The 27,691-nt window shown below is 42.6% G+C and overlaps 1 protein-coding gene across 7 annotated transcripts in view; it reads left to right on the top strand.

Annotated features, from left to right (window-relative positions):
* The window catches only part of KAZN (kazrin, periplakin interacting protein), an 808,570-nt gene that overhangs the window by 651,074 nt on the left and 129,805 nt on the right, over positions 1-27,691 (top strand). For all 7 annotated transcript variants that reach the window (XM_069240781.1, XM_069240780.1, XM_069240784.1 and 4 more), the window contains 2 exons: positions 5,832-5,968; positions 12,103-12,273. In XM_069240781.1, the coding sequence (XP_069096882.1) occupies positions 5,832-5,968; positions 12,103-12,273 (308 nt within the window). The remainder of the gene's footprint in view (positions 1-5,831; positions 5,969-12,102; positions 12,274-27,691) is intronic.

Raw genomic sequence — 27,691 nt, 5'->3', positions numbered from 1 at the left:
AGAACCTGGCCGAAGGTCATTAGATCGCTGTACAACTGAACCAGACTGCATTACACTTTTTTTTTGGGCCCTGGGTTATTATGTGATTTGCCCAGAATCACAGTATATTGAGCAGAGGCCTGCATTGAAACTGATCTGATGCCCCATATTCTAAAGCCTACGCCTCTAAGCACTAGGCCACATCTCACTCAAATGCACAAGGTACAATTATGTGTGATAACAAGCAGACGTGTGTTTCCAGTGAACAATGAAAATCCGCCTTCTGTTCAATGTTGTTACTGGCAAAGCCTGCAGGGGCTCAGTGGCACAGTGTTTATACTCAATTGACAACCATGAGATATACATATTTGTGTTCTTGCACACCCTACCATTCCTCTGGGCCCACAAACTAAGAACTGTCTCACCTCCAGATCCTACTGCACCATCTCAAAATTCAAGTAATTTTTGATCCTTTCACCTACTACCAAGTTTCATTCCTTCAAACAGGGATTTGCAGCCTAGGCCGCAACTTCCAAAAAGTCCTCAAAACTCTGCTTGTCCAGCTCCACATCTTTACCACCTTCCTGTCTTCTTTGTCCTCCTCGTGATTCTGATCTCCAGTCCCTTCTGGCAGTGCACCTACATCATTTGCAGCTATTTGTAGTTTGGTGACAACTTAATTATTTCCATGCATTTTACACCTCTTTTGATCCCAACCCGGTGCTTAATTAGTAAAGTAAAAAAAAAAAAAGGGCCCTTGTCAGGAGGCCACTGCAGCTTACACCACCCATTGCAACCACTGGTCATCACGCTCATACAAGTGTGATAATTCAGACTTTAAATATACATTAGATGAATATGTGTCACCCAGCTATTCGTATAGCTTTAGATGGCAGGTATTTGTGATTTGAATGTATATTCAATTATTGAGCAGCGGCTGTTTTGCTCCTCAAAAAACAAAACAAACAGCGCCACCTATGTGGCAGGTTGTCACAAGAACCAGTGTTGACAAAGTGCTGGTGCCGAGCAGCGGAAACCACCCGCTCAAATTAAGCACTGCCAACCCCTACTCCCCCACCTCCTTGTTTCCTCACAGCCTGGACGATGATACCATGCACTGTAGCACTAATCTTTCCTGTCAGTCAAGGCCTATGGATAGCATTGTTTACCTTCTCGTTAAGTCTATAAATAAGATAAACAATTGTGAATAACAACACACACAAGACAAGACAGTCTTTTCTCCGTGCTTCCAGATAGCAAATGTTTTCCTTCCCTCTTTCTCTCAGTTCACGTTACCTCTGTGGTGTATTCATTTCAAAGATGGCTTCGCGGAATTTCCATGATCACACTGCTTGTCCCTCGCGCTCTCCAGACTCCCCGTGGTAGGATGAGTGAAGCGGGAAGATGGCGCATATCTAACCGTAACTCAGCTGGGCGCTCCACAGACTCTGAATTAAGTAACGAAAAACCACCATGAAGGGTTGTGATGATACTTGTCCACTTGGAGCTATTCCAGTCAGCATGTCTGGTATAAAAGCGTAACTAGAATAAGAACTGCTAAAGGTCTCATGTGCACAGGGCACGTTTTTTCCTTCCGAGTCGGTCCTACCAGCGTCTTTACCAATGGAGTTTACGGTTTTGAATTCCCGGCAAAGGCGACTCAGTCTCCAGGACTCCTGAAGTCAGCGAACTGAACATCTGATATTTACAGAGTAACACCTGATAGTTTCAGAGCTTAGAAATTGCTGGGCCACGTGTGACATGACGTCAGTGGCGTAACGTAAAATGATGGGACCGGCCGACCGCCCGTGTAATGTGCAGACTGAGGGTCCCCTTAATGTCCCATATCTCACAAATATTCATTGCAGTGTTTTAGATGGAAACATCGAATTGTGGGTGATCACAATTTAGAGCACATGTTTGCTCCTGAGAAGAGCTGGTGGTACTTTCCCGTTAAATGTAATGCAGCAGTGCTGGGTAGTGCAGGTACTCTCCCTTCTAATGTAATGCAGTAGTGCTAAGACATACAGGTACTTTCCCTTTCAGATTAAAGAAGTGCTGGTACTGAGTACCGGACAGTACCTGCCTATTGACAGCACTGATTGGCTTTGTGCGAAATAGGGCCCCTGAAAGCTTGGGACACCCTGTGCCGCAGCAGCCTGTTTTACGCCCCTGCATGAAGCGCAATATATACAAGCATTTGGAATGCAACGGGTCTCGCATTTGTTTGAGATAGAGCTATTAGCATTGTAAACTCCTAACCGGACTTTTCTTGCCACATAAATTGAAAGAAAAAAAACATGCGTGATTGCGCTGTGTAAAACCCAGCGCAATCACGGAGTTCTCGGAGTCCTTGGTTTCCCAGGTCGACGCTTGAGTCACTCGTTCAGTCCAACACTATTCTTTGCATTTAAGTAACTGTAGTACTTTTTTTTTATGGAATCAACAGACTTTTAACATTTCTCCTAGTCCTCCATTTGTCTTTCTGTTTATGGGGCGGGGTATGGGTGGGTGCTTAGTCAGTGGTCAGGAGGGTTGGGATTAGGCAAAGTCTTCAACTCTCCATAGCTCATCCTTTAAACCCCATTCCTTCTGTCCGTATGTCATTACATGGTAGAGATTATCTCAGTGTCGGCTGGTTTAGATAAACAACACTACAAATCCCAGAATGCAAAGAAAACACAAGCATTGGCCAGGCCAGTAGGCATGTATTTATGTAGTGCAAACCTAGCCAAAAGACAAACATAAAGTCAATGAGTAAGAGGAGAGAAAGCTGGCTTGTTTTGTCATGTTTTTTGCAAAACTTTATTGTTGAGGAAACTGCCAGGCCCTAGTCAGTATTTTTGGGCCTCAAAAGCACATATTGCCATAGTAGCCCCTTGCACTGAAGGGGCCTACTTGGTGCATGAATGTTCTGTCTGTCAAACAGCAGGATACTGTCATACGCAGTAAAGCTAGCCAGTGGCTGAAATGAGCTGACTCACTGCCCTATGCTGTAGTGGGTGGACGAATAATGTAAATGACCCAATAACAAACCAGTGAATGAAGAGGAATAGTGTAAACCCCTTGTTAGTGTGATATACATATACTTTTAGTAAAAGCAAAATGTTTAGGCTAACTGCAGACTAAACTGATACTGAAATTGTGCTTGGAACTGGGAAACTTGAAAGCTTTGTGTGGACAGCTGGGAGACTGAACAGCATGCTGTCTGGAACAAGTCTCTGGTGTATGCTGGTAGCATAGAGGCGGGCGGTACTACGACTCAGTTGCAAAAAGGCCTGTCGATGATTGTACTCATAATTGGTTAAGTGAGTGATGTGGGCATTCATAAGAAGTGTGTGGTTCATGTACCCTGGCGGGTTTTATACTTTATGAAATGAGCTCCATTTTGTCTGTACCCATCGCTTGCTTACACAGATCATATGAAAGTCCTTCCAGTGATACTGCCGGGATGCTGTGACATTGGTCGCAATGACCCAGCTGTGTTAGTAAACAAAAAAGGGACTTTAACAAAAGAGACAACTTGAAAAATGAAAATCCACTCTAGGCAGCGCTTGTTACCTGGGGAAGCAGAGCAGTCGTCTACAGAGGGAAGCAGAGCAGTCGTCTACAGAGGGAAGCAGAGCAGTCGTCTACAGAGGGAAGCAGAGCAGTCGTCTACAGAGGGAAGCAGAGCAGTCGTCTACAGAGGGAAGCAGGCAGTCGTCTACAGAGGGAAGCAGAGCCGTCGTCTACAGAGGGAAGCAGAGCCGTCGTCTACAGAGGGAAGCAGAGCAGTCGTCTACAGAGGGAAGCAGAGCAGTCGTCTACAGAGGGAAGCAGAGCAGTCGTCTACAGAGGGAAGCAGAGCAGTCGTCTACAGAGGGAAGCAGAGCAGTCGTCTACAGAGGGAAGCAGAGCCGTCGTCTACAGAGGGAAGCAGAGCCGTCGTCTACAGAGGGAAGCAGAGCAGTCGTCTACAGAGGGAAGCAGAGCAGTCGTCTACAGAGGGAAGCAGGCAGTCGTCTACAGAGGGAAGCAGAGCCGTCGTCTACAGAGGGAAGCAGAGCCGTCGTCTACAGAGGGAAGCAGAGCCGTCGTCTACAGAGGGAAGCAGAGCCGTCGTCTACAGAGGGAAGCAGAGCCGTCGTCTACAGAGGGAAGCAGAGCCGTCGTCTACAGAGGGAAGCAGAGCCGTCGTCTACAGAGGGAAGCAGAGCCGTCGTCTACAGAGGGAAGCAGAGCCGTCGTCTACAGAGGGAAGCGTTGTACCTGGCCAGACTTGGAGTGGGTGAACCATTGATGCAGAGTCCCAGGCCCGGATGTAGAAAATTGCGACATCCTCAAAACACAACATAATACCCTTATTTACCTTTAGCTTTACTGATATTTTCTAGGTCGATGAATTTCTGTCTAGTAGATGCGCAGTGGGAACATTTACTATAAAAACTTTTGCATTTCAGTCTGGTATATAATAAGGTTGTTGTCAAGAAACATTCTACCAGCAAAGTTTTCACTAGAGAGAGAGAAACCTGATCATTTTATGAAGTTGCCATGTTGTACATATTCACAGAATAATCTTTTAGGTGACATTTTGTGCAAAAAAAGTTATTGAAGGAGATTTTTATAAACACATTTGTTTTAATCAGAAATTTAGAACATGATTTCATAGACCATTTCCCTTTCATTTTATAGTACATGAGCATATTTGATAATAGAGAGGGCATTCTCAGGAGTCTGGGCAGATGGTCCCAAAGTCAAGTTGAAGGACACATGGAAGTGCCCTCTTTGGCTTGTTTCGTCCGCTATATTGCCATCGTGGATTCTCCCGATGATGAACGAGGTGGTTTATTATCTCTTTTTCATTTCGATTTAAGCAGATGAGGCAGGGGTGTAAGGTAGGCCCACGCGGCATGCGGTGCAGGGTCGCAGCTCTTCAGGGCCCCAGGTAATACCTGGGGGCTGAAGGGGAGGGGGCATTCCGCCCTAGAGGCTATTGAAAGCCTGTGAGATATTGGGGACTCAGTGGTCCCCTTCACATTCCGCAGGGGGTTTTACGTTGTGCCAATCTTAGGAGAGGAAGAACACGGAGCAGGCTCGTGACTTGTTCTGCCATAGCTACAATGGGATCTCGGGACTCGCATTGTTACGTTTAGATTCCTGAAGTGGGTCTGAAATTCCAGTTTGAGGTGCTGAGTCATTCTTGTTTTTTCTACAGCCGTCACAAGTATCCCAGCATTTGGACTCTTAGCCAATAGTCCACCACAGGTCATTTAAAGATTAAAATGAAAAAGTTGCCAGAGACAACTGAGAAAAAGGGGAACGTTGCGCGACCTGCTTTTTAAAGGGCCAGTATTGCTACCGATCGAACGTTATAATTAGATGTTCCAAAACTAGGCCCTTCAAAACTAACTCGGTACTTACTGGATTGTCTTGAGTACCCAGTCCAGTGAGCCCCACGATGACTGTTCATCGGGTTTATTTGTATACACTGAATACGAACAGGGACTTTATTTACTAGTTGAGTGCTTGTAATGAATACATGGTTTGTCGGGGCTATTGGCAATCGTAAACAAGTGTCTTGACAGTAAATGTTGCGAGAAAAATCGGCGTGATGATTAGTATTGACGAGCCTGAGATTTGGGGTTACATTCTGGAAATGTATGTAACAGAGAGAAACTGAAAGTTCGTATGTAACAGTCATATTTGTTTCCAAGATCTGCTGGTCAAAGTTTACAGCTGACATTCATGTGCGACGCGACCCATCTTCAAAAGACAATGTCTTTGAAACATTTATCTCAGGAGCACCACATATCAGGATTTCTACTTGATTTTCCATTGTTTCTGAAACATTTTATGTTTCTTCTACGCAGCAATGAAGGCAGACCGAAAACGATTAAAGGTGGAGAAAACCGAACTGGTAAGCCAAATGCAGCAGCTGTATGCCACACTGGAAAGTCGAGAGGAACAACTGCGAGACTTCATCAGGAACTACGAGCAACACAGAAAAGTAAGCCTTTCAAATTCTTCCCATTCATTAAAAAACATAACTTCTGGTGTGTGTGTGATTGGGTTCAAAATGAACGCAGAACCGGTCAAACGAGGAGCAAGATAGTAGATGTTCACAGATTCAAGGTGGGTCTTGGACATGTGTGCCAAGCATTTCCACCCATGGTGTTGCCCCCTGCAGGCACGTCGGAATTACCAAATTCCTACTCCTCCGTTGTCCTGTATGCTTGCGTAGGTGTTGGGACTGTGTACACCACAGAGGAGAGGGTATCTCACTCCCCCACCAGAGGGCCCTTCACAGGTTCGCACATTTAATTCTAGGAGCACCCCTTGTGCCCCAAATCATCCATATTCACCTTCAGTTTCCTTCATGTCAAAAGACTTCTTCATACTCAAGACTGAGTCATGGGTCGGTAAGGTTGTTGCAGATCTACCTTAATAATCATTCTGTTTTTTTATCACTTAGTACCGTTACACGCAGGATAATGCCCATGCACCAAGTTGCATGCTCAGTCTTCTAGTATACTCAAAACTTATCTTTTACTCTCAACCCCATCCAGATGTTTACATATGCTGCAGAGGGAAATCGTTCAAACTATCTCCATGTTATGCTCCCCCAAACAGATTGTTCCAGAGCTCTGTTGTCTTCTGTGTTGGCTACAAATTTGGAGAAATATGCTCACTTCCTTCTGCTCTTGCTGCTCACTCTTCAGTCTTGGTGCAAAGTGTTGGGTGCAACAAGAGCAGCTCTTTACCTTATGGGTTCTTTACCATTTGCTTGTAGGCAGATTTGGCCATTGACCGGGTTCTCCTGACATCTGGCCTGTTCCCCATAGATACGTTTCTCATCGTCCTTTGCCAAAGTGTTCTTTCAACCTGATATGCTTACGCCAGTGAGGTTCATGATGTACCCACACCTGGGGCAGGTTGAGTACACAGTGCTTCGTGAATGTGTACACAACCCTCATGTCCAAACTGGGGTAAGCTGTTATGTCAGCCATTTTGTGGGAGTCTGATGGGTGCTGTTGCATTGCTCCTCTCACTGTGGTCCAGAGAGGTCTACTGTTTATCTCCAGTCTTATTCAGGCTTTGGAAGTCACTTAATGTGGCCTGTTGTACTTTCCTTATGTCTGTGGGCCACTGTGTGAGTCATGTTTCTTCCTCCCTGATAGCCCTTGATGCCTTGCAGGTGATTGAGGATGGAATAAATTGCTTCTTCGTCAGAGTTTGCGATTGCAACCTAAATGCATCCTGCTGTTTAAGTGTGACGACGTGGCTCTCCAACACTAGGCTGGGACAAGGGTACTCTGGATTCTTCAAGAGCACATTTGATCATTGTTAACTCTCCCTTCCTGCCTTCCCCACCTGTCTTCAGGCAGTAACCAGTGCCCCCCCCCCCCCCGAACAGTGGCATCTCCTGCCTTATGCCTGTGGGCACCTCTTACCCCCAATGATCCACTTCTTTCAGTGGTGCACAGATGGGTTAGGAGCTAGAGATTCCATCGAGGGTATCTCTGGGAGTGGCCCGAATAGCAATAGTGAAATCTGATGCCCTGAACTCAGTTAAGAGAAGGCCTCTTTGGGGACTCCTGAAAGAACTTACTGCCCTGTCAACCTTCTTCCTCCAAATACTTTCAAGAACAACACCATGGCTACCTGCTGGAGAAGGGATTCAACATACGTTGCGGCTCCCAGCTGCTTTAAGATTTGTTTTAGGTTGTACAGGAGTGAACACTAGGCTAAGCAGGAATGAGGTGAAAACCATGTAGGGAATACTTCAAGGGAGTTTATTGTTGTAAGCTGATCAGGTGTTTCATTTAGTTGAAGCAAGGTTGTTAAATTCACTAAGTAGGGTTGTCTGGCGGATCCTGGAGGGGCTGAATTGTTCTTTACCTGTTTGCAGTTGATTTTAAAAAAAATTGTTCCTTTTTCAAATGGTTTGATAAAACACTATGTAAGTATCATTTAGACTCAGTCTTATAAAACATGCTTCTAATAGTGTAAGGATTAAATCAAAGGAGCGGTGTATAAGACGTTAGAAAGGCTTACACAAGCCACTCTGGTTCCTTTGCTTCTGACTCAGCAGTGCCTACTGCTTCCTCTTTTGCGTCAACTGTTTGACCATTCCACGGAGCATGGACCAAGTACATCTTCCAGTTCATAGACGGTGTCCTTCCACTGGTCGTGTGCTTCACAAAATACTGTTATTTTTTACTTTCTTCTTAGCATTCCATACGAATGCGTGTTTGTAATCAGTCTTCCCATGGTCTTTCTGCCCCACATCTTGATTACCCACTCCTGCATCGCTCGTTGCCTCCTTCCGTGTCTGCCATTGCCCCTTCTGTCTCCCTCATTGCACTATCCCACCCTGCGTCGTTCGGTGCCCCACCATAGCCATCTCAGTTTTAAAGTCCAGTCTCTTCAAGGCGCCTGCATCAGCACAGCACACACTAGCATGCTGGCAGGCCAGGTGGCGAAACATGGCAGTGTACATGATAACAATTTGAGTGGACAGATCTTCCGGGCTGTAACATGCCGCGCACGAGAGGTTCGCTCATTCCAAGATTTTATTCTTGCATTCTGTCACTTGTAATGCATTTTCACCTTACAAATTGCGAGCTGTGTCCCGTAATGCAAAGAAAAAACAGTACTGTAGAAACTATTACCATATTTGATGTTCTATCTGGAGAACTTCTGGCACTGCACCCCAAGATATGAGCATTTCTCTGATCAGCCGTTCATGACTTCAAAAGGCTCTCCGTACAGAAGAGCAGAAAAATCAAAACTGTGCCAACGATGCACAGGTGTTACCGAACATGTGCTTTGATGTTCCGCAATGGAGTACAAAGACCTATAGAATTACAACACACAGTACAACTCTGACTAAAAGGCGTGTCCCTCTCCAACAACTCCACGAGCGAGTACCCTTCATCACAACAGTCACCTCTATTATTGAACATGCCCAATATTAACTCCTCCCCAAAATCTCCACCCACCAGGCGGCACGCTGTACCACTGAAAAACAAGGAGGGACCCCCCATACACCCACAGAAGAGCATAGTTTACAAGAGGCCACACTGCATGTGTACATCTTTAGCCCCTGCTCTCTCGGTGCTGGCAAGTGTCACTCCCCAACAACAATAACCGTAGAACTACAACTCCCAGGATGCAGTCAGTGGAATGCTAAAAATCCAGCACTGGCAGTTATACACGGTATGGGGTAATCGGCTAGTTCTATCTGTGAACCATTGTGCTGGAAACACCCCCTCACTCCACTCAAATGAGCGCCTCCCATTCACACTCACTCACCCTTTCACACAAGCCGCACCCTGCGTACCTGTAACTAGCCCTCCTCTCCTTCTGGCGGACTCTAAGGCCGAGGCATAAGTGTTGCAGCGCGTGAGCTCATATTGGAAGTTTAAAGGATAGTCAGCACAGACAGTGTCCCCAGACTTCCGCCCCAGAGACTAAGACGCCTCATTGATTAAGAGATCAGCGCAGTTCTGTGTAGTTTAAAGGAGGGTAGTGTTTGAATACCACTCTGTGTGCTTATATGTCTACTTTTAATAACCCCAGGTGGGGGAAATTAGAGCTAACACCACCGGCATGTTAATGTCTTGGCCTGCCCAAATATAAGCACATTCAGCTAAAACAGTTTTTTCTTTTTTTTTTTGCCCTTATCTTTTCATTATTCAAACAGCAAACATAAAGTGAGAACAATTTTAAAAATGTTCTAGCGCTGAGTTAATGATCCATGACTAAACATTAAACAAAGAGGAAGAGTCATGTTACAAACGAATTCATACCAGTTTGTTTAAATTGTTTTTAGTATCACGTCCAGGCCTTTGCAGACTAGGCGTTTTTTAGGTTTTACTTGCACTGTGCTTGCGGAATCTCTTGTAAAGAAAAAACAAGCATTTACAAAGCCAATAGGTTTCTCCTTTGCAAGGCCTAGTGGCATTATCAATGTTTTAAAAAAAAGATGCCTAAAGATGTGGAGCATGGCTAAAAGTAAATAGAATCAAAGCGCTAAGCGAAGGAATTTGGGTACCCTGAGGCGGCGAAAAGGAAGCTAATGAACATTGGTGTTATAATAATTGAGCAGAGGAGGAAATTCCTGGGGTAGCCCAATAATATGCATCATAGCAGAAGGTTACCCGGATATACTGGGCTCATGCTGAAACACAGGTGGCCTAATTCATGGATGAGGAAGTGGAGCAAAGGCTGGTACCAAATATTTACATGATGACGTGCTCTGGCAACTTTTAAGGACATTTGATAGAGGCGCTTCAGTATCAAAGGTTAGGTGTGTCCAGATGCAGTCTCATTTCATCACTGACAGCCCTTAAATAATATACTTAACCATAGGTTTTAGGTCTTTTTACGGTGGCAGCTGAAACCTTTTTTAACAAGAGTGCCCTATCAATGAAAATTCAAAATTACGAATTCTAGATTGGGGAGTACAGCATGAAACATGCATTGGCAAAACCAAGAGTTTTGCCTTTATGACCAATTGGCTCTGCCAATGCTTATTTTTCAGTGTACACCATCGGCAAAAATGTGTACAGCATAAACAAGTGGAAAAAAAAAGCTACCATGCACGGTTGCAAACCTTTGCTGGTGCGTGAATGCCTCATATGACATCCACATAATGCAGGTATAATTTTTCTTCTCAAATAGCAATCCAAGATTGATTAGTAAATAAAAAAACATTTGAAAATAAAGAAGCACAAAAGCCTTCTCTTAGTAAAGATGAGTGTCAGTTTGCTGCCTGATCTTAATTAAAATAGTTCTCCGGGGGGCAACAGAGGAGCAGGTTGTGGAAGCAGGTGGGGGTAGTGGGGGAAGGGAGCCACAAAGAGGGCAGGGGAGTTGCACACGAGGGGTAGAACATTTCAAGGCAAAGGGAGAAGCACAAAGGCAAGAGCAACATAGAGCGTATGGGGAGGAGCACATGAAGGTGAGTGAGCAACATGGTATTACTTAAAGGTGATCAATGTAAGGACAAAAGTAAAGAGGCTATGCTCAAGGAGAGGCACAAATACAAGATGGGAAACAGAAGCCATTGAATAAAAAACAAGCACAAGAGTGACTTAAAAACACACCAATGGTATGCATAGGGGGTTTTCAGCCCACCGTAGTGTCTTTGTAAACTAATAGGTCTTTTGCAACCAGAAAGCCTGCTCTTTCTGGGCGGCTCGACCTAAAAATCTTAGCAATATCTTTCGTACCAAAAGAAATAGGTTGCAGTAGTCTAGGATTACTCTGTTCCGTACCAGAAACAGGTCACATAACTGGTCCAGTAACAAAAAGCAAAGCAAAGGAAGCTCGGTAAAGAGAGTTAGGATATGGAGAAGGGGGCGAGAAGAGTAAGTTGCTTAGTGTGATAGGGGTGTTGAGGGAAATTAACAAAAAAAGAGGCCAGATCAAGGATAAGAAGAGCCAAGGGAGATGTAGGAGGTAGACAAGACAGCGGAAATGGTGGTTCTACTCCTTGCCTCACTAGACGAAGGAGAAAGATTAGTGGATTCAGAAAAAAGAAAGGACTACAGATGGTACCACACCCATAAAAACAGAATATAAATCTGACAATTGTGCACCTAAATTTTACAAAACAAATCTTGTCATCCTAAAATGACATCCTCAGGAGACAGTAAGCTTGAAGGTGAACGCCGGTATGATCTTTGATAAAAGAAGTCTGTCTAGATATGAGGAGATAGGCCTAGTCTATGATGCCATGTTGTCCTCTCAATCTACTTTCAGCAGATCTTCATAAGTAAGTACTCCTGGAGTGCCCACGCATGCGGCACCATTAAAGAGAATAGGAAGGTTCCTAAGGGGGAACAAAACTAAACTTATAGAAGATTAGTAATGTCCGGTTCTATACAATTTTTCAAGTATGATCTGTATACATTTTTCCTAAATAAATACATCTTAATTTTTTTTAGAGTTACTTTCTTGTGTTATAAATATTTTTTTCTTTCTGTTATTATTAATGTGAATATCAACATGCTTTAATAATTTTATAAGGTGTCTAAAGGACAACTCTCCCAGGAAATTGGACAGATTTATTGTTAACTATGGTGAGAGTGTGTGCCCTTAAAAATCTATCAGCTTTTGTCTTTGTTTATGTAGGAGAGTGAAGATGCAGTAAAATCTCTTGCGAAAGAAAAGGACCTTCTAGAGCGAGAAAAGTGGGAGCTACGGCGGCAATCGAAAGAGGCGACCGACCATGCCAGTTCTCTCAGATCTCAGCTGGACCTTAAAGACAATAGGATCAAGGAGCTGGAAGCAGAGCTAGCCATGGTAAGGGCTACAATTATTCTACCTAATCCGGTTTTTCATTTATTTTTTTGTTTTTATTAAGTTATGTTACTTGGTTTTTATATACTATGAATTCGCCAAATACTTCGCCTTTTAGCACTTTTTATTGCACAGCAGGGATCTGTAGTAGACCGCATTAAAATGACCAGTACGATGTTCAAGTTTGGGGATAAGTTCCCAGCAACTGGTATGGTCTCCATAATTGCCTGATGGCAAAGCAGCCACATAAAGAACCCCAGTATTAAGCAAAGCATCATAGCCAAGGCTTAGCCAATAGGCGTGGTTTCTATAAGGATGAGAATAACCTGAGCTGAATGCAAACCCTGAAGGCAGTAATTGCGATCCGTCAGTTAGTTCTTCAAGTTGAAGCCTGAAAAGAAAATCCCTGGTGGAATGCCTTTTTGTTATTTGTGGTTGAACAGGAGCCTGATTCTCAGGAAATTGTGACACTGAGTAGGTAGTAGAATAGCACTTGCTTTGTAGTTTACTGAGAGCTGCTGAATGACAGAGGTGATCATTATCCTGCCATTGGGCCAAATGGCTTGTCAGCAGGAGTAGTCTGCGAAGTGTTGATCTTAGACAAAAAGATGAATCCATGGCTAAGTTACCCTTGAATATCGGGTAGCTTGCGGGAGAGGCATTAAGTAGACTACAAAAGATTCACTCAGAAGCAAAGGATTCCGTTGACACCAGCTTTAAAGGTGTGAGACGTATTATAGAAATGTCCTAACCTTAGTATAAACAGGATATAAGCTACATATCTGAACCAGAGAATCTGGCATCTTTGTCAGGATTCATCAGGGAGGAGGATCTTTGAGGTTGCCCCAGAGATAACCCCTCCTTTTTTGTGCAGCTTTTTGCTTGCTTGAGAGCTATATTCATGCTCTCTAAATCCAATGCCTAAATACACACATCTGTACCTCCTAGATAGGACACACGGAAAGAGTTTTTAGAGAGTTATTTTGATGCCTCTTAAAATACTCTGTTTACAAGAACCAAATGTGTTTTACTGAAAGAATACTTCTGTAATGAGCTCCTGTGATAAAATGTGGAAAACCAATTGAATTGGAGGCAACAGAATGATAGTAAATTGTGGACTATAATTGAGTATTACCACATTATGTTATCCCCAGAGCATTCATTACGGCTTTGCCTCCTTCTCACCAATACAGCTCTTACTTGCCACTTTCCTTTTAACTATATTTGATTTGCTTGGATAGGATTTATATTGCTGTGAAATTAAAACCCAAGCATCGCAGTAACTACAAATATTCCAAAACGTGAAGCAAAATAGATGGGTTTAAGCTGTCCTTTTATGCCTGTGGTTTCTAACATGTACAGTGTTAAAACAACGTGGATTCTGGGCGCAAGGGTTATCTTCCTCAGAGGCCCATTGGTTGGAAAGTTCGGGATGCAGTAGGGAAACTGGAGGTAGCAGTCTGTGGTAAGATGTCTCTGCTTCAGAGTAGGGACATGTGGAAAAGGGAATTGAGGAATCCGAAGGGTGTTTTTCAGGACCTGATAATTGCATGGTCGGTGAGTGTGCTGGTTGTATATGCTTCCCTAAACCATCATGGTGGCACCCAGAAATGTTCACCATGCAAAAAAAACTGAGTTTAGAATTTCCCATTGCATTATTGGCTTCAGTGTTTCCCAGAAAGTCTCTGATCCGGTTTGTGTCAACTGCGTTTGTTGGCTTTTTTGAAGATCAATGACTTAAGTTTGTATTTGAGAGTTATGGAGTTGATACGTGGAAAGTACTTATCACTGTTGAGTATGATTGTTGTCCTTTTTACATGGCTCCAGTTGTATTTCTTTTCCAAGTACCGATCTCTGTGAGTACGTGTAAGAGTCCTCGTAGGTTTCGTCATACCTATTGAAAAAGAGACTAGCAGGTAGATTGCCTATCCAACCTCTGAGCTTGGGACAGCTTGATCCTCCAGAGTAGGCAAGGGAACTGATTTCTGCTGTCTTTTAATTGGCCTTTAGAATATCTGATTCATTCCTGGAATTCCTTGGCTATGGGGCATTTGTGGAATGTAGAGTTGGATCCAATGTTTTATGTGATTCGAACCAGAATTATACCTTGTGTGTCTTTTATTACATGCAAGCGGATAATGACAGCCAGTGGAAGTGGTGAAGAGGGGGCGAGTGTGGTTCCTTCTCTGTGTGCTGGTAATATTTCTGGCAGCTGTCATTCACGAAGCTTGCAGCCTTTGAACGAGGTTTTTATCTAGTACACCAAGGAAATTAATTGCAACAATCCCGCATGGCTTTTGCATGGCCCCCCTTGAGGTACACAGCAATAAATGTTAATCAAAACGCTTCTCGGAAGATATAGGTGTTGATGCTCTCAATAGCTTAATACTCCATTCCATGGGAGGACGCAGGTTTTTATTTTGACAGTAACATAAATCTTCAAGTTCATAATTAGAAGATTGGCTGTCTGAATCAGTTTGTGGATATGTGTGTAAGAGGAGTGATTGTTGATAAACCTGTTAGGATATCGGTGTTTTGAATATGTTCTGTATCATTTCAGAGTTTGACTAACAACTCGTTGTCGGTGCCAGTGCGGAAATTCCCACTTAGCCAGTGACGATTTAGAATTGTGGTACGGATGAATTTTTGTGTCCGTACAAAGAGTATGAATTTGTTTGGGCTACTGAATCAGCGCCTGGATACCCTCACGGATGACAAGCAGCGCTCTACAAATCCACCTAACCTTTCATTTTTACATCTATTACCTATTCTTTCTACATGTGCTATCTGTGTGTCACATAGGAGGTAAAACCCTCACATTCATAGGAATCATACTTTATTTTGGGTTTTCTCACCTAGTTCTAGACAGCATCCTGCCTAAAGCTCCGTGTCACCCTGTAGCCTGTCTTTTGGGAATTAGGTGGCGTATGGGTGTGGCTGAATCGCCATTTTGAAGGAGGTTCTGCCTAGGAGCTAGTCATCTCCTTTATGCCTTTGCACACTGTTGCAGCTGTGTAAAAGTGGGTGTGAATGTAGGCTGGCATGGCTTCCCTTGGGCCTTCCTGCCCATAAAAGTAAAAAAACTGGAGGGTAGAATGAGGGACCCATCATGAATAGATTTTAATATGTTTCTGTGCATTCTCTTAATTCATTTCTCATCATGCACATTCATCAGGACCGAGTTCAGAGGTCCCAGTGTGATTTTTCTTGGCAACATGCAGTACGTAGCCTGTTATTACTACTGTATGGGGTTTGGTGCATGCGCCCCAGATTATGGATGGAGCTCTCAGTTCCATAGAGATCGACAGACTTTTAATGCTTAGAACATTGCTTGCATCTTCGTGTCATCCTTCAGTGTAGTGGCTTAGAGTAAAATTTCAATTATTGTGGGATAAGTCGCATTGAAGCTAAAACTAGACCTGGGTTGGTTTTTTCGAGGCAGCTCCTTTGATTCACCCACAGTGTTTTTTCTCATTAAAGTGTTTCACGAGGTTAATGGTGCCTTTGTGCTCAGTCGTTCAGACTGATTATCTTCAGCTTGACATCCCCATGTACCTGAGGTGACATAGACAAGCAACAGCAGCGGTTTGTCAAACCACACTGTTCCAACGGTACTCATGGGCCTAGATCTGCTGCCTTCGGTGGCTTTGAATGTTTGCACATCACCCATAAGACTGGTGGGTAGTGACCGCGGGCTCTGTGACTTTAAAAGGTAGGTTCACTTCTTTCTTTCTCGGGCGGCTATGCACCAGTTTATCCAATAGATTCTAAGTGTGTCTGAACGCAAAGAGTGGTACATAACTGCAGTTGCTTCATTTCGGTCTAGTTCTCTTTGTTAAAGGGTCTGGGCCCATATAAAGCAGACCAGCGTCTGGGCACTCAGTATCTCGAAGTATCTCTCTTCTATCAATTATTCATCTCTTGAGTGTGTATACGTTAACTCTGCGCATGTGCAGGTCTATGATTAACACGATCACACCTGTACTATGAACAAATTAATAATTTCACAAAACAGACATAGTCAACAGATCAATGACCTCATACATTATTTAGAGCAAAGCAATGTGTCAACAGTCTATTTCTTTTCCATGCCATGGGGATACCATCATATTTTTTCATTTGTTCAATACTTTTACTTCACCATCAGTTTTGTCAATAAACTAAGGCCATGGAACACCTAGTTCACTATTACTTAATTTAAATTCTGAACACTTCAATGTCCCCTGGACTATTGTGGCTCTAAATAATGTGTAAAATGTATTATACTAGGTTTCACTCTTTTCCTTTAATTTTTGGTTAAAAAATGTTGTTTCATGGTATAGATCTACACCCAGCACGGGTGATGGGAAGTTGCACTAAATTAACTAATTCAGGGGTTCCCAACCTTTTGACTTCCGTGGACCCCCACTTTATCATTACAAGAATTCGGGGACCCACACAAAATCATTATTAGGATCCGGGGACCTCCCAATGAGACATAACTGAAAGCTGGGGACCTCATTTGTTAATATTTAATTTTCTAAGCAGTCGCGGACCCCTAGAGGCCACAGGTTGGGAACCACTGAACTAATTGAAAGCAGAGGGAGATACTCCGTGTAACTGCTGATGTAACTCCAAAGTGCCATCCCACGTCCTCTAATATTGTGAAGCGAGTGACAGGTATTAAGTTAATAATTATTATCTGCAGAACTGTATTTCTGTTATGCTTCTGGTGCAGACACTCTTAATTTATATGGATCCTTTCATTTTGCTATGTATTGGTCGAGTGGGGGCTGGTTGTGGTCAGTTATTTTAGGAGGTGCCCAGTCTTTGGTATGTCAGTGTTGTTTCAAGGAAATGCCGCCGTAAGGGTTGGAAATGGTATTGTGTGCAGTTCTCTGATTGACACTGTGAGTCAGAGCGGATCATCCTCAGCCTGCACTTCTGCCTTATTGCAGCAGGTGGCGTGTTGATTCTCAGCCTTGCATATGAGTACGGAAGAAATATGGTCGCCATCAGCAGGTTTCAGTTTCACAATCCACCAACTGAGCCAGTAGTTGGGGCAGCGGATCCAGGTACCATTGCGCCGCCCGGTTGGTATGAGTGCCCGAGGCACGGGATAAATTGAAGGGCCCATTCATGGCACTTTTTTTCAGATTTCTTCTGCAGTTGTGGCTTCTGTCCCACTGCTCTCAAAGAGGCACCGCAGGGTGACGGTTAGTCCCCATTTGAGTTCCCTGCCATTGCTGACACTCTTGACTGTAAGTGTCACTCTTTGAAGGCATGTATGAGCTGTAAAAGAGGTACATATCACTGACTAGCTTGGAGGAGCTAGAGCAATGGAGGAGTCCTGCACAATGCAGCTTCAGGAGCACTTCAGCTATAGAGGTGCAAATCCACCCCCCTGCTGAGCTGATAAACAGCCCCCATGCAAACCATGCCGATGACCGGTCCTGGAAGTATGCTCTTACAGTGTTCTGCTACATTGTCAGATCAGCAGACAGAGGCACCAAGAGAGTATGATTTGCCCAGGATAAAACAGTTTAAGTAGTAGACCTGAGACTGCAGCACACCATCACTTGCTGCAAAAGCTATACGTATACCACCATACCGCATTATCATGGCTACATCACGAAACTGGGCACTTCCCCACTCCCTCATGTAACATTCAGTCCACTTTGTTTAAAATACACACGTACTCGCAGCATTTACATTTAATCTAAATACTCCCCATTCTTACCAAAAAGGGAGCAGGGGAAGAAGTTGAAAAAGTGATTACTGACGAGCACACTATTTAGCCAAATGGGAGGCCGGTGTCTACTGGTTCTAGATTTCCAGCTAGCTCACTAGACCAAATGTGGGACGGCAGTGATTCTTATTGCAAGGTCAAGCAACTGCCCTTCTCAGGGGAATGTCACTGCGTTGTGGGTCCTGTCCAGATTTAGAGTACAGTGCTTATTTCCAGCTTATTTAGGTGAAGTGGCAAAATTGAGATTAGTTGTCAGGCAGTCTCACGGCTGAGATATACACACTGTACAAAGTCCTGTGGCAGTAGGTGGTCACTGGAACGTATGTGTGGCAAGTGCTGATGTTTACCATTGGTATTTCAAAACCTAACACTTTCCCATTCATCTTGGATACCAGAGCAATTCATTTTCTAAACATGTCTCTTAAAGGTTGCAGCTGTGAGCAATTAAGGCTTATACTCCAGGTGGTGATAATGCGATAACAACTCAGACGCATTATGAATTTTTATTATACTAAATAAACCCAGTCTAGGGCCAAGTTCTATCTGTTAAAATGGTCTGATTTAGCGGAGAGGAATTTAGAAGGAAACCCCCCAAAATTCTCTGTGACTCATAAGTGCCGCCTACTCTAAAACAAATATCTTCTCATACCTCTTCACATGCAATATGTCTCCATATGTGCAAAGCGTCATGCGAAGTGATATAGCAAAGTTGGCCAACATAAAATGATGAGGTTCAGTGCCTAGCACTGGGATGTCAGTCATATGAGCTGATATAACCTTCCTCTTGGCAGAGCAGTGACTTTTACCGCCCAAGGTCTCCTGCTCACCTTTCGGTTTGGTCAGTTCTGCTGTTCTGTCTTGTGCCACTGTAAGGGAGTTGGAAATTAGGTGCAGCAAACTGTGACCTCAGTCGGCTCTACCCTTTCAATGTCAGGTGTATAGGGCCGATGTCTAGGCATAGGCTTCATATATGGAGCTAAGGATATTCTGGCTTCAGTGGTGCCAATTATAGACTGTTCCCACCACCGCGTTTCCGCCTCAGTAATGATTCGCTGTGATGGGTTAGGATCAGTGGGATCCCTGTAAAGTTCACCAGAAGAGAAGCCATCTTCACCAAGGCCTCAGTCCACCTTGACACCTGATTTTGAGGAACAATATAACCCATGCCAATGTATAGCAACTTATGGAAATCATGCCCTAACTAAAGTCTCAGTTACAATCTTGCTGTCAAGGGATTCCTCAGCTTTGAAGGTGTGGAGCAGGGCGGTTCTGCATATTACTTCCTGGGCTAGTATGCATTAGAGGTTTTGATGGTTTGTCAGGCTCTCAACCTTCAACAGTGTGGTGTAGAATGAGCTAATGTTTCATGTTTCAATCATTAACCAGCATTTGATGACTTTTGCAAGGAAGAGGGTCATAGGTCTGTTTGTTTCGTCCTGCCTTCTATGGGAGCGATGACTATGATTTATCAGAATGCAGGGACCCTGTAGTCAGTGACCACGTCTACACAGGGTTAGCCGACATGAGTAGTTGGACACCCTATCCATTTTTAACCAGCTTTCACCCGGATGTTACAGCACTTGTCACCACTGTTATGTCACATTTTTCTTGAGTAACAGGTCCCAGGGCTATAAACAGGTTACTGGTTTTCCTACTGATTACAATTGCAAGTGCAGTCTGCATTCCTCTGGTATTAAAACTCTCCTGCAAGACTAGTCTTTCCAGTGGTGATTTAATAGGGCTTACCTATCATAGGAAGATGCCATTCGCTTATCTAATATTCTCTGAATGAGTACTGCAGTTTCTAATTGGCTTGATTAGTGCTGCTCAGCTCTAAGAAGTGAGGGCAAGTGATGCACGTTCCATCCGTCCTGCTTTGGAGCACATGAGCTCTCCAAGAGTTAGCGGGAGATCTACAGTAAAAGCGGTAGCCGTGGGGTGGGGGGGGGGGGGGGGGTAAGCCACGAGCACAAAAGTTCCAAAACAGGCTAGCAGCTTCTCAATTTTCAGAGGTCCTTAGGCCCGGCCTGCTTAAGCACAGGTACAACCCTGACAAATCACAGGGGATTTCCAAAGGAGCTACAGTCTAACAACGTCAATTGATGAGGAAGGATGCAAATGTCCCAAACTCTTATTAAGTCAGTTGGTTTACAAAAGATTGTAAAGAGCTTAAACTGGTCATGCAGGTTCGGCAAAATGTGTTTCCAACAGAGAAAAAAACACCTAAGTAAACACCTCTGTGCATATCACCTGCCACTAAGGATTCCTCACCTAGCGGGACTGCACATCATGGCAGAGCCAGTGGTGCAATGGAGGACGGAACGGAGGGTCCCGATGGATAAAATGGGAGCTTCCCTCCCTAATTTTCACAGATATTTGTTAATACATAGGTATTCCGTTGTGTTCCTTGAAGTACATTCATAGTTCGGAATGGCTTGCTTTTTCCCAGTTTTCTTTCCTATCACAAATAGTTTCTGCCAAATGGAAAGAGACATGCAGCCGGGTCCCTCACAAATGTCTACGCTGAGAAAGTTACAAATATTAAGTATGGCATAATTGTGAGTCTTTTTTGGGGAATCCTTGGAAGAAACAAGCATTTGAAATGCAACCGGTCTCGCGTTTGCTTGAGCTAGAGCAATTAGCATTGTAAACTCCTAACTGGACTTTTCTAGCACATAAATTGAAAATGAAAATAAAACAGTTTCACATAACTAACTGGACTTTTCTTGCCAAATAAACTGAAAAGTAAAAGTTTCACATATGCGAGCTGATGGCCGCCATCAGTGCAAAGCAGATACACAAGGGAAAATAAAAGTTCACTCGTAGTGAAACCTATCTGCAAAAGTGCAATTATCAAAATAACCGGCAACAGTGCAATTAACTATGTGACAGGGTCGATGTCATGCAAAGCGCTCGACTTCTGCCCAGCAAGATCGCGCTGCAAAAAAAGAGAAACATTAGTCCAAGCCTCGTATGTTTTCAGTGCTTGGTCGCTGCGCTCGGGGAGGGCTAAACACCGCAAAAGGCATGACTTCTGCATGCCTTTCACTAATGAAAGCAAGTGGATTTTAAAAGGCAAGCTCACGAACCAATGAAAGAAACTCACGTGGCATGGGCTTGAAACCCAAACAGATACAACACGGGACAGAGCGCTTTGCCCTCACCCGTAAAGAAGTGATATTTTAAACATCTTCTCAAGTATTCAAAATAGCACGAACAAATTGGGTGTGAGCACAATGCAAAGAGCACTGGCAGATGAACAGCGAGACTGCTGCAACACAGTAAAATATTTTTAATTCTCCTACTGCAGACATCAGTCATCTATAATGAAGTCTCAGCTTTTCCTTTCAGCTTTTCATCTTTCCAGTGTCCAAAAGAGAGATAGCCTTTTACTTGGTGGTAATGGGTTGTTTTGTGCCTGGAAAGATGATAGTTAAAATACCGTGTAAACAAAAATCAGTATTTTATAGAATGATCAAAACAAATAGCGCAAATCCTGCAAGCAAATACTGTCGGAAATTGTATTGTAACTTATGTTTATAACAAAAGCTGCTGGCAGAAACTTTTAAATAAAAGTGGGAATTTTTAAACAACTCTTTTTTTTTTTTTAATAAACTGAGATCCTAACGTGCATCTTTTTGACGACTATTGGCCCAAGGAATTATTCAATTATTTCCTTTTTTTAGTTGTTTATTAGTGCGCACATTCGCTCATTTTCAACAGCCACACACTTAATTTGGGTGTTCAGTCAGCTCATGCCTCAGATATTTAACACTCTGAAAATGCTGCCCTTTTCAGCTTTGACCTGGAGTCTCTGGGAGAGCGAAGAATGAGTGGTGCCGTAGTACCCAGCGAAGAATAGAAACCTGAATGCGACCAGAAACTCCTCCGAGAACGTCTCTTATCTATTTACATTTTGCCTTTGTTTGTTAGCACCACAAACATACACACTGTACAGATGGCACTTCAGAAGCTGCAGTAGGAGTGTTTGCCAGTACTTGTTAACAAGACGCGGGGTGAGAGAGAGGGGTGGGCGGCGAGTTAAGGCTAGAAACACATAATCTGCATGGCTTCCTAATCACAGAGTTTTCTTTATTTCGGAGGCCTTTTGCACAATGCGATTTAAAAAATAACCTGTAAAAACGACAGTAATACTTAGTGGTTCACGCTATATACCCCCCTTTGTGCCGTGGTTTCAGCACACGAGAAACCAGTTTAAATGAACATGTATATAGTATTCGTTATGGAGCGCTTTAACGTCGGGAAGGGTTGGGGCTGGCGAGAGAGTGCCATGTTTTACTGACACGGAAATATGGACACCGGTGCCAGGCTCTCTGCTTCCAAACCTGCTTTTTTGTCCGAAAAGCCCAACACGGACCTGCCGTGTCCTACCCCACCCCACCCTTTAATAACTCCCGTGCACATGCTTCAGTACCTGACTAGCCATCCCCGGCCTGGCTCCAGTTAGGATGGTTCTACTGTGTGGCAATAGGAAGCTTCATGTCGCCAGGGTCCTCAGACTCCAGTGCCGTTCGCCCTTGTCTAAGTCGGTGTAATCTAGTGGTTTAGGCTAATGGTGGTGAATCAGGACTACAAGTCCCAAAATGCAATGTGTTAAATTACCTCTTAAGGCTGGTGCCGCTAATGACAAGAAGCAATCTGTAAGCTTTATTGTTGAAAGCTTTCTTTATTCAAATGCAATAGATTATGTTGGTGTGTCCCCTTTTTGTAAGTACTCTTCAAGCAGTTGGACAACATTAGCAGTTACCGCTTCACATAATATTTAGAAAAATAAAATAAATTAAGTTCTTAGCATTTGCAAAACAGCAGCGCTTATGCTCCACTCACCGTTCAGAAGTGAAAACTTGGCAAGTGACAGTGATTGGTATAATTAGTTTGGGTATGAACGGACACGATAGGCTTTAAAAAAAACAAAATGTAGCCAGGGTACACGGCTTCAGGAATGCTATACAGCATAGCTAAAGAGCATTGGCAAAGCCAATGGGCCCTAAAGAAGAGACGTATTGGCTTTGCCAGTGCTCGTTTCCTTCTGAAACAGGCTGCACTCAGACTGAGAATGATCCTGCAGGATTTTTTCGAAGGGTAACAGGCTTGATTTGTGACGACCCCTGAGCAATCCAGTCTTGCGGCTTCTCCATGCGCTTCAGAGTATTTTTTGAAGTAGCCTCTCTAGATGTCAGATTTCTGATTTTTTGCCCCTTTTCGTTTGTGCTTCTCTCCTTTCCCTGATACTTTTCTGACACTAGTACCGAGCTTCCGGCATCAAGTGCGACAACTTTTTCAACACAGACGAATACTGGGGATAATAAAATCTGACCTTGCCTTTGATTGCCTCATCCTTATTTACGATCACACTGTGAATTTAAAGGCTGTCGTGTTTTTCTTACATAAGGTGGGAACTAGGATACTCGTCTTTCTCACACTTAAAAATAGCAACTGCAACCTTAACATTTTGCTGAAAAGTATAATGATGGGCGTGTTAACATTTGAGATGCCGGTGGGAAAATATACCTTTAAACCTTGCTGCCAGCGTTTGAACTCTGTACACCTATACCGAAGTCGAGCACACGATTGCATCTCTTACCAGCCTGTCCTATGGTGCAGTCTAACAGCAACAATGTGTTAAATGTTTATAGCAGAGCATAGGTTGCTGGACTCAGGATAGCGGGCCCCTTCCTACAACCTGGGGTCAATATACCAGCTGTCCACGGAAAAGATAGGAAAGCTAATGGAGGCACAGTAAAAAGAGGAGACTCTTGTACAATTCTTCTGAAAATAAATATGTCATAGATTGTAAAGTGTATTATTAGTTCCTCTCTAACAACCATTTAATAGAATAAAAACGGGTTCGGGGAATCATTTTAGTTTCTGAATTTTAAGTTGAGATGTGTTTATAGGTTAAAAGAACCTCGACAAGCATATCTAAATTTTGGTGTAATTAAAGGACTGGTACCAAACCCGTTCAAGTCAGTGATGAAGGCAAAATGCACTTCCAGGGACTCAGTGGTCTGTTGTGGTTATTTACTTTTCTTATTAGTGAGGTATAAAGATATGCTGTCAACAATGGTAGTTGGTGAAGCAAAGTGGTTTAAGTACTTTCCCCTAACTGAATGGGTGAATGAGATCCACAGAAAAGCCTACATTGCACCCAGTAGAGTTTCGTGATGGAGGCTCTCCTCTGAGAAAATAGGGACATTCTTGATACAGTCTTCTTTCATAGTGCCCCAATCATGGCTGACTGTTCCAGGAATTTTGGGAGTTCACTATAAATAAGAACACCTCGACTGTATTGAAAAATAGCACCTTTTCAGACGAATTTCAAAACAAATTGGATACAAAATACACGGGTATTAAAGGCAGTTCTCAAAATATAGAACATTTCAAATGGTGTATCATTTTTTAAGAATGTATTTCTTCAATTTTACATTCTTGTTCCTTTTTTCCATTGTGTCCCTTCAACGTAATTACCTTTACATTCTACCACAGAAAATCTACACGAAACATTACACAGATCTTGCAAATTAGGTTGTAGACGTCCTAGGAAGGCAAAACTAACAAGCAGATACAGGAGAGATCCTTTTACTAATCTCAGAGCCCCTGACTGCTGCAGGCAGTGCATGACAGCTTCATCAATGTAGCTGATGAAATACCTCCATGAGTTCTGAAATAACAGTCACGGAAGCAACTGCCTTCTTGTACCAGGAAAATAATTGGCAATAAGTCTCCGAAACCTGACATGTTTGATTAAAATTCAAATTTGAATTTATTTTGGCAAAGCAATGTTCCCGTCTGGAACATCTGTTTTTAAGTTACTGGAAATATACACACTTTGATATCAAACCCGTTCATCTTTTTGGATGGATCACACATTTTCTGTGGCAAATACATATCATTTTCATGAAAATATATTTTATCCATGAAATACTAGCACTTCATTTTAAGTAACAATAAGTGAGTGTGGTCACTAACAATTGTGTCTCACATATGAACAGGTTCTGCCCTACATACCCTAGTATCACTATCACACATTAGGAATGCCTACTGTGTGCCAATGATTTCCAGTTAAACAAAAATGTGTTTCCCTTTTGTGCTACGTCCATATATTTATGGTTCCATTAGGCACAGTAATAAAATATTTTTAAGAAGTATGCATTTGAGGCAATATACAACAACCTTAAAAACCAACAATCTCTGTGTCCTCTAATGCAAAAATTATAAATTATTAAAAATTACATAAACCTCATATTTATGTTAAAATCACATTCATAAAGGATATCGTGCATTGACATAGTATATAATTATATGAATAATTTAATTTTTGTTAGTGTTATGTATAAATATTTAAAAAACTTCAAAAGAACTGTCGATGCAGCGTTTCAGTGGAAATCAGAATGGTTCACACCACCTTCGTCAGGAGATATATATATATATATATATATATATATATATATATATATATATATATATATATATGTATATGTATATATATATATATATATATATATATATATAAAATCAAAAAACTATAAGAGATAGAGAAACAATCATTACTAGAATGCATTCTGGTAAACTGACATACAGTTTCCAATTTCCTAAGACAACCAAAAAATTTTTTTAAACTTGTCCCCCCCTCTTTTTTTTCCTTTCTGTGCTACAACATTCATTTTTGGTAAAATAAAGATTGGTTATATTACACACAGTGAATGTATAAGGACCACCCAGTTGGGAACTTGCACCTCTTAGTGGATGAACTCTATTCTAATTTCATAGATATGTCTCATAGTGTTATAGTTGACCTTTTGAGGATCTTTGTTCCAGTTCACTTTGCAATCAATTATTCCTCTCACAGTATACAAAATAAAAAATAGTTAAAAAAAAATATTTTTTTGACCAATCAAAACTTTTTTTTATTTTATTTTTTAAAGAGATCCAGCATAATAACATGACCTATTTCATTTACACAGATTGCCCAAAACAGCTACATCAAATTTCCATAATCTTAACATCCACTTAGTTCCCTTGATTCAAGGACCACCAAATGTTTTTATCCATACCTAGGTAGAGTTAATATCGATTGTCTCAAAAAACCTACCCCAGGTCTGGGAGAACTCTTAAACCGCCCGATCTCATTGTATACTTCCATTCCTGTTTTCTTACAAGAGCCATTTTATTTAACCATTCTTCAGCGGTTGGCAGTAAAAAAAGTAGTTTTACCCACCTAGAGGGGAGCTTTGCTCCCGGGTCGTAGCCCAAGGCCAACAGTCAGAACCTGGGAATTATTTCAATCTGTAAAACTGTTTTTAAAAGCTTAACAACTCTGTCCCAGAATTCTTCGATAAGCCGACAAGTGCCTATCACATGCATCCAATTTTCTGTGCCATCTGCTTGACACCGAAAGCAAAGGTCGGGGCAGCTGGAGTTAATCTGGGACAAGGCTTGCGGGGCACGATAAAGCCGCAATTTATTGAAAAATAACATTAAATTCCAATTTGCTCCTCTGAATGCCCTGAAGTTTAATCTTTCACTTTCTCCCAACTGTCCTTAGACGGTGTTACTCCCTCGTCCCAATCCTATTTCCTAGTGGCTTTAGCCCAGAGGTCGGGGTTTTTCCATTCCACGAGTAGCCTTCTCCATTCACCTACTCGTCTATCCCCCATGGGGTCTATCAGCTCTGTCACTATCTTCTGAGCGTCTCATATCAGATCAGTGTCAAGATCGGTAAAGCTGGGGAGCATATTACCGTATGATCCCAGAAGCAAAAAATCATTTCGCACAGCTACCCCAATATTCAAGAGTGTTTCCCAATGGTCACCAACTAAGAAATCTCCAACTTTCCTGAAACCAGCGTGTTCCCATTTCCTGACGGTCTCTGGATTAAGCTTAGACCAGACCTCATCATAAACTGAGACAGAGAGGTAAAGAAGTTCAAATAGGGATTGTTTACCTTCGAAAGAAACCTGACCTCTTTTTGAAGAATCACTTAAAGATCTTATAGAAAACTTTTTTGGGAGGTCTCGCCAATAATGCAGGATCCCTTATGTCGTGTTCCCTACAGATTAATTCACGGAAATCCTGAAGGAATATGCTATCCGTAGACAATGTAGTTTTGAAATTTGTCATATATTGTGCAAAGAATGCAAAATAGTAATCGTTCAGGTTAGGTAGTGCCAAATCTCCCTTTTCTCGATCTGCAAATAACGTGCTTAATGCAATACGTGCATTTTTATTGTGCCAAATAAATGAAATAAAATTTAGTCTAGTTTCTTAAAGAATGCGGACATTAACACACAGGGAATGGCTGAAAACAAGAAGTTGAACAACGGCAAAATTTGACATTTAAATCAGCGCATCTCTTCCTATGATAGATAGGGGAAGTGACCCCCACAGTACATCGGTTTTAAGGAGCAAGGGGGCATAGTTAAGATCATATAGATGTCAAATATCAGACGAGAATCTAATCCTGAGATATCTCTTAGGCCTCAAGTTCACACACAGTACCAATTCAGGAAAGTAATATAGCAGAAGGTGCTGCCACAAAGTATAATTTCAGTTTTGCTCCTATTTACCTTATGCCCCCCCCCCCCCCCCCCATTCACTCAAATTGGTTAAAGACTTCAAAAACCTCCTCTTGGGAGCTTCGATCATCATCAAGAAACATGATAATATCATCTG

The sequence above is a fragment of the Pleurodeles waltl genome, chromosome 6, assembly GCF_031143425.1.
Source record: "Pleurodeles waltl isolate 20211129_DDA chromosome 6, aPleWal1.hap1.20221129, whole genome shotgun sequence".
NCBI lineage: Eukaryota > Metazoa > Chordata > Amphibia > Caudata > Salamandridae > Pleurodeles > Pleurodeles waltl.
The sequence above is the reverse complement of the archived record's forward strand: the minus strand, read 5'-3'. Positions and strand labels throughout refer to the sequence as shown.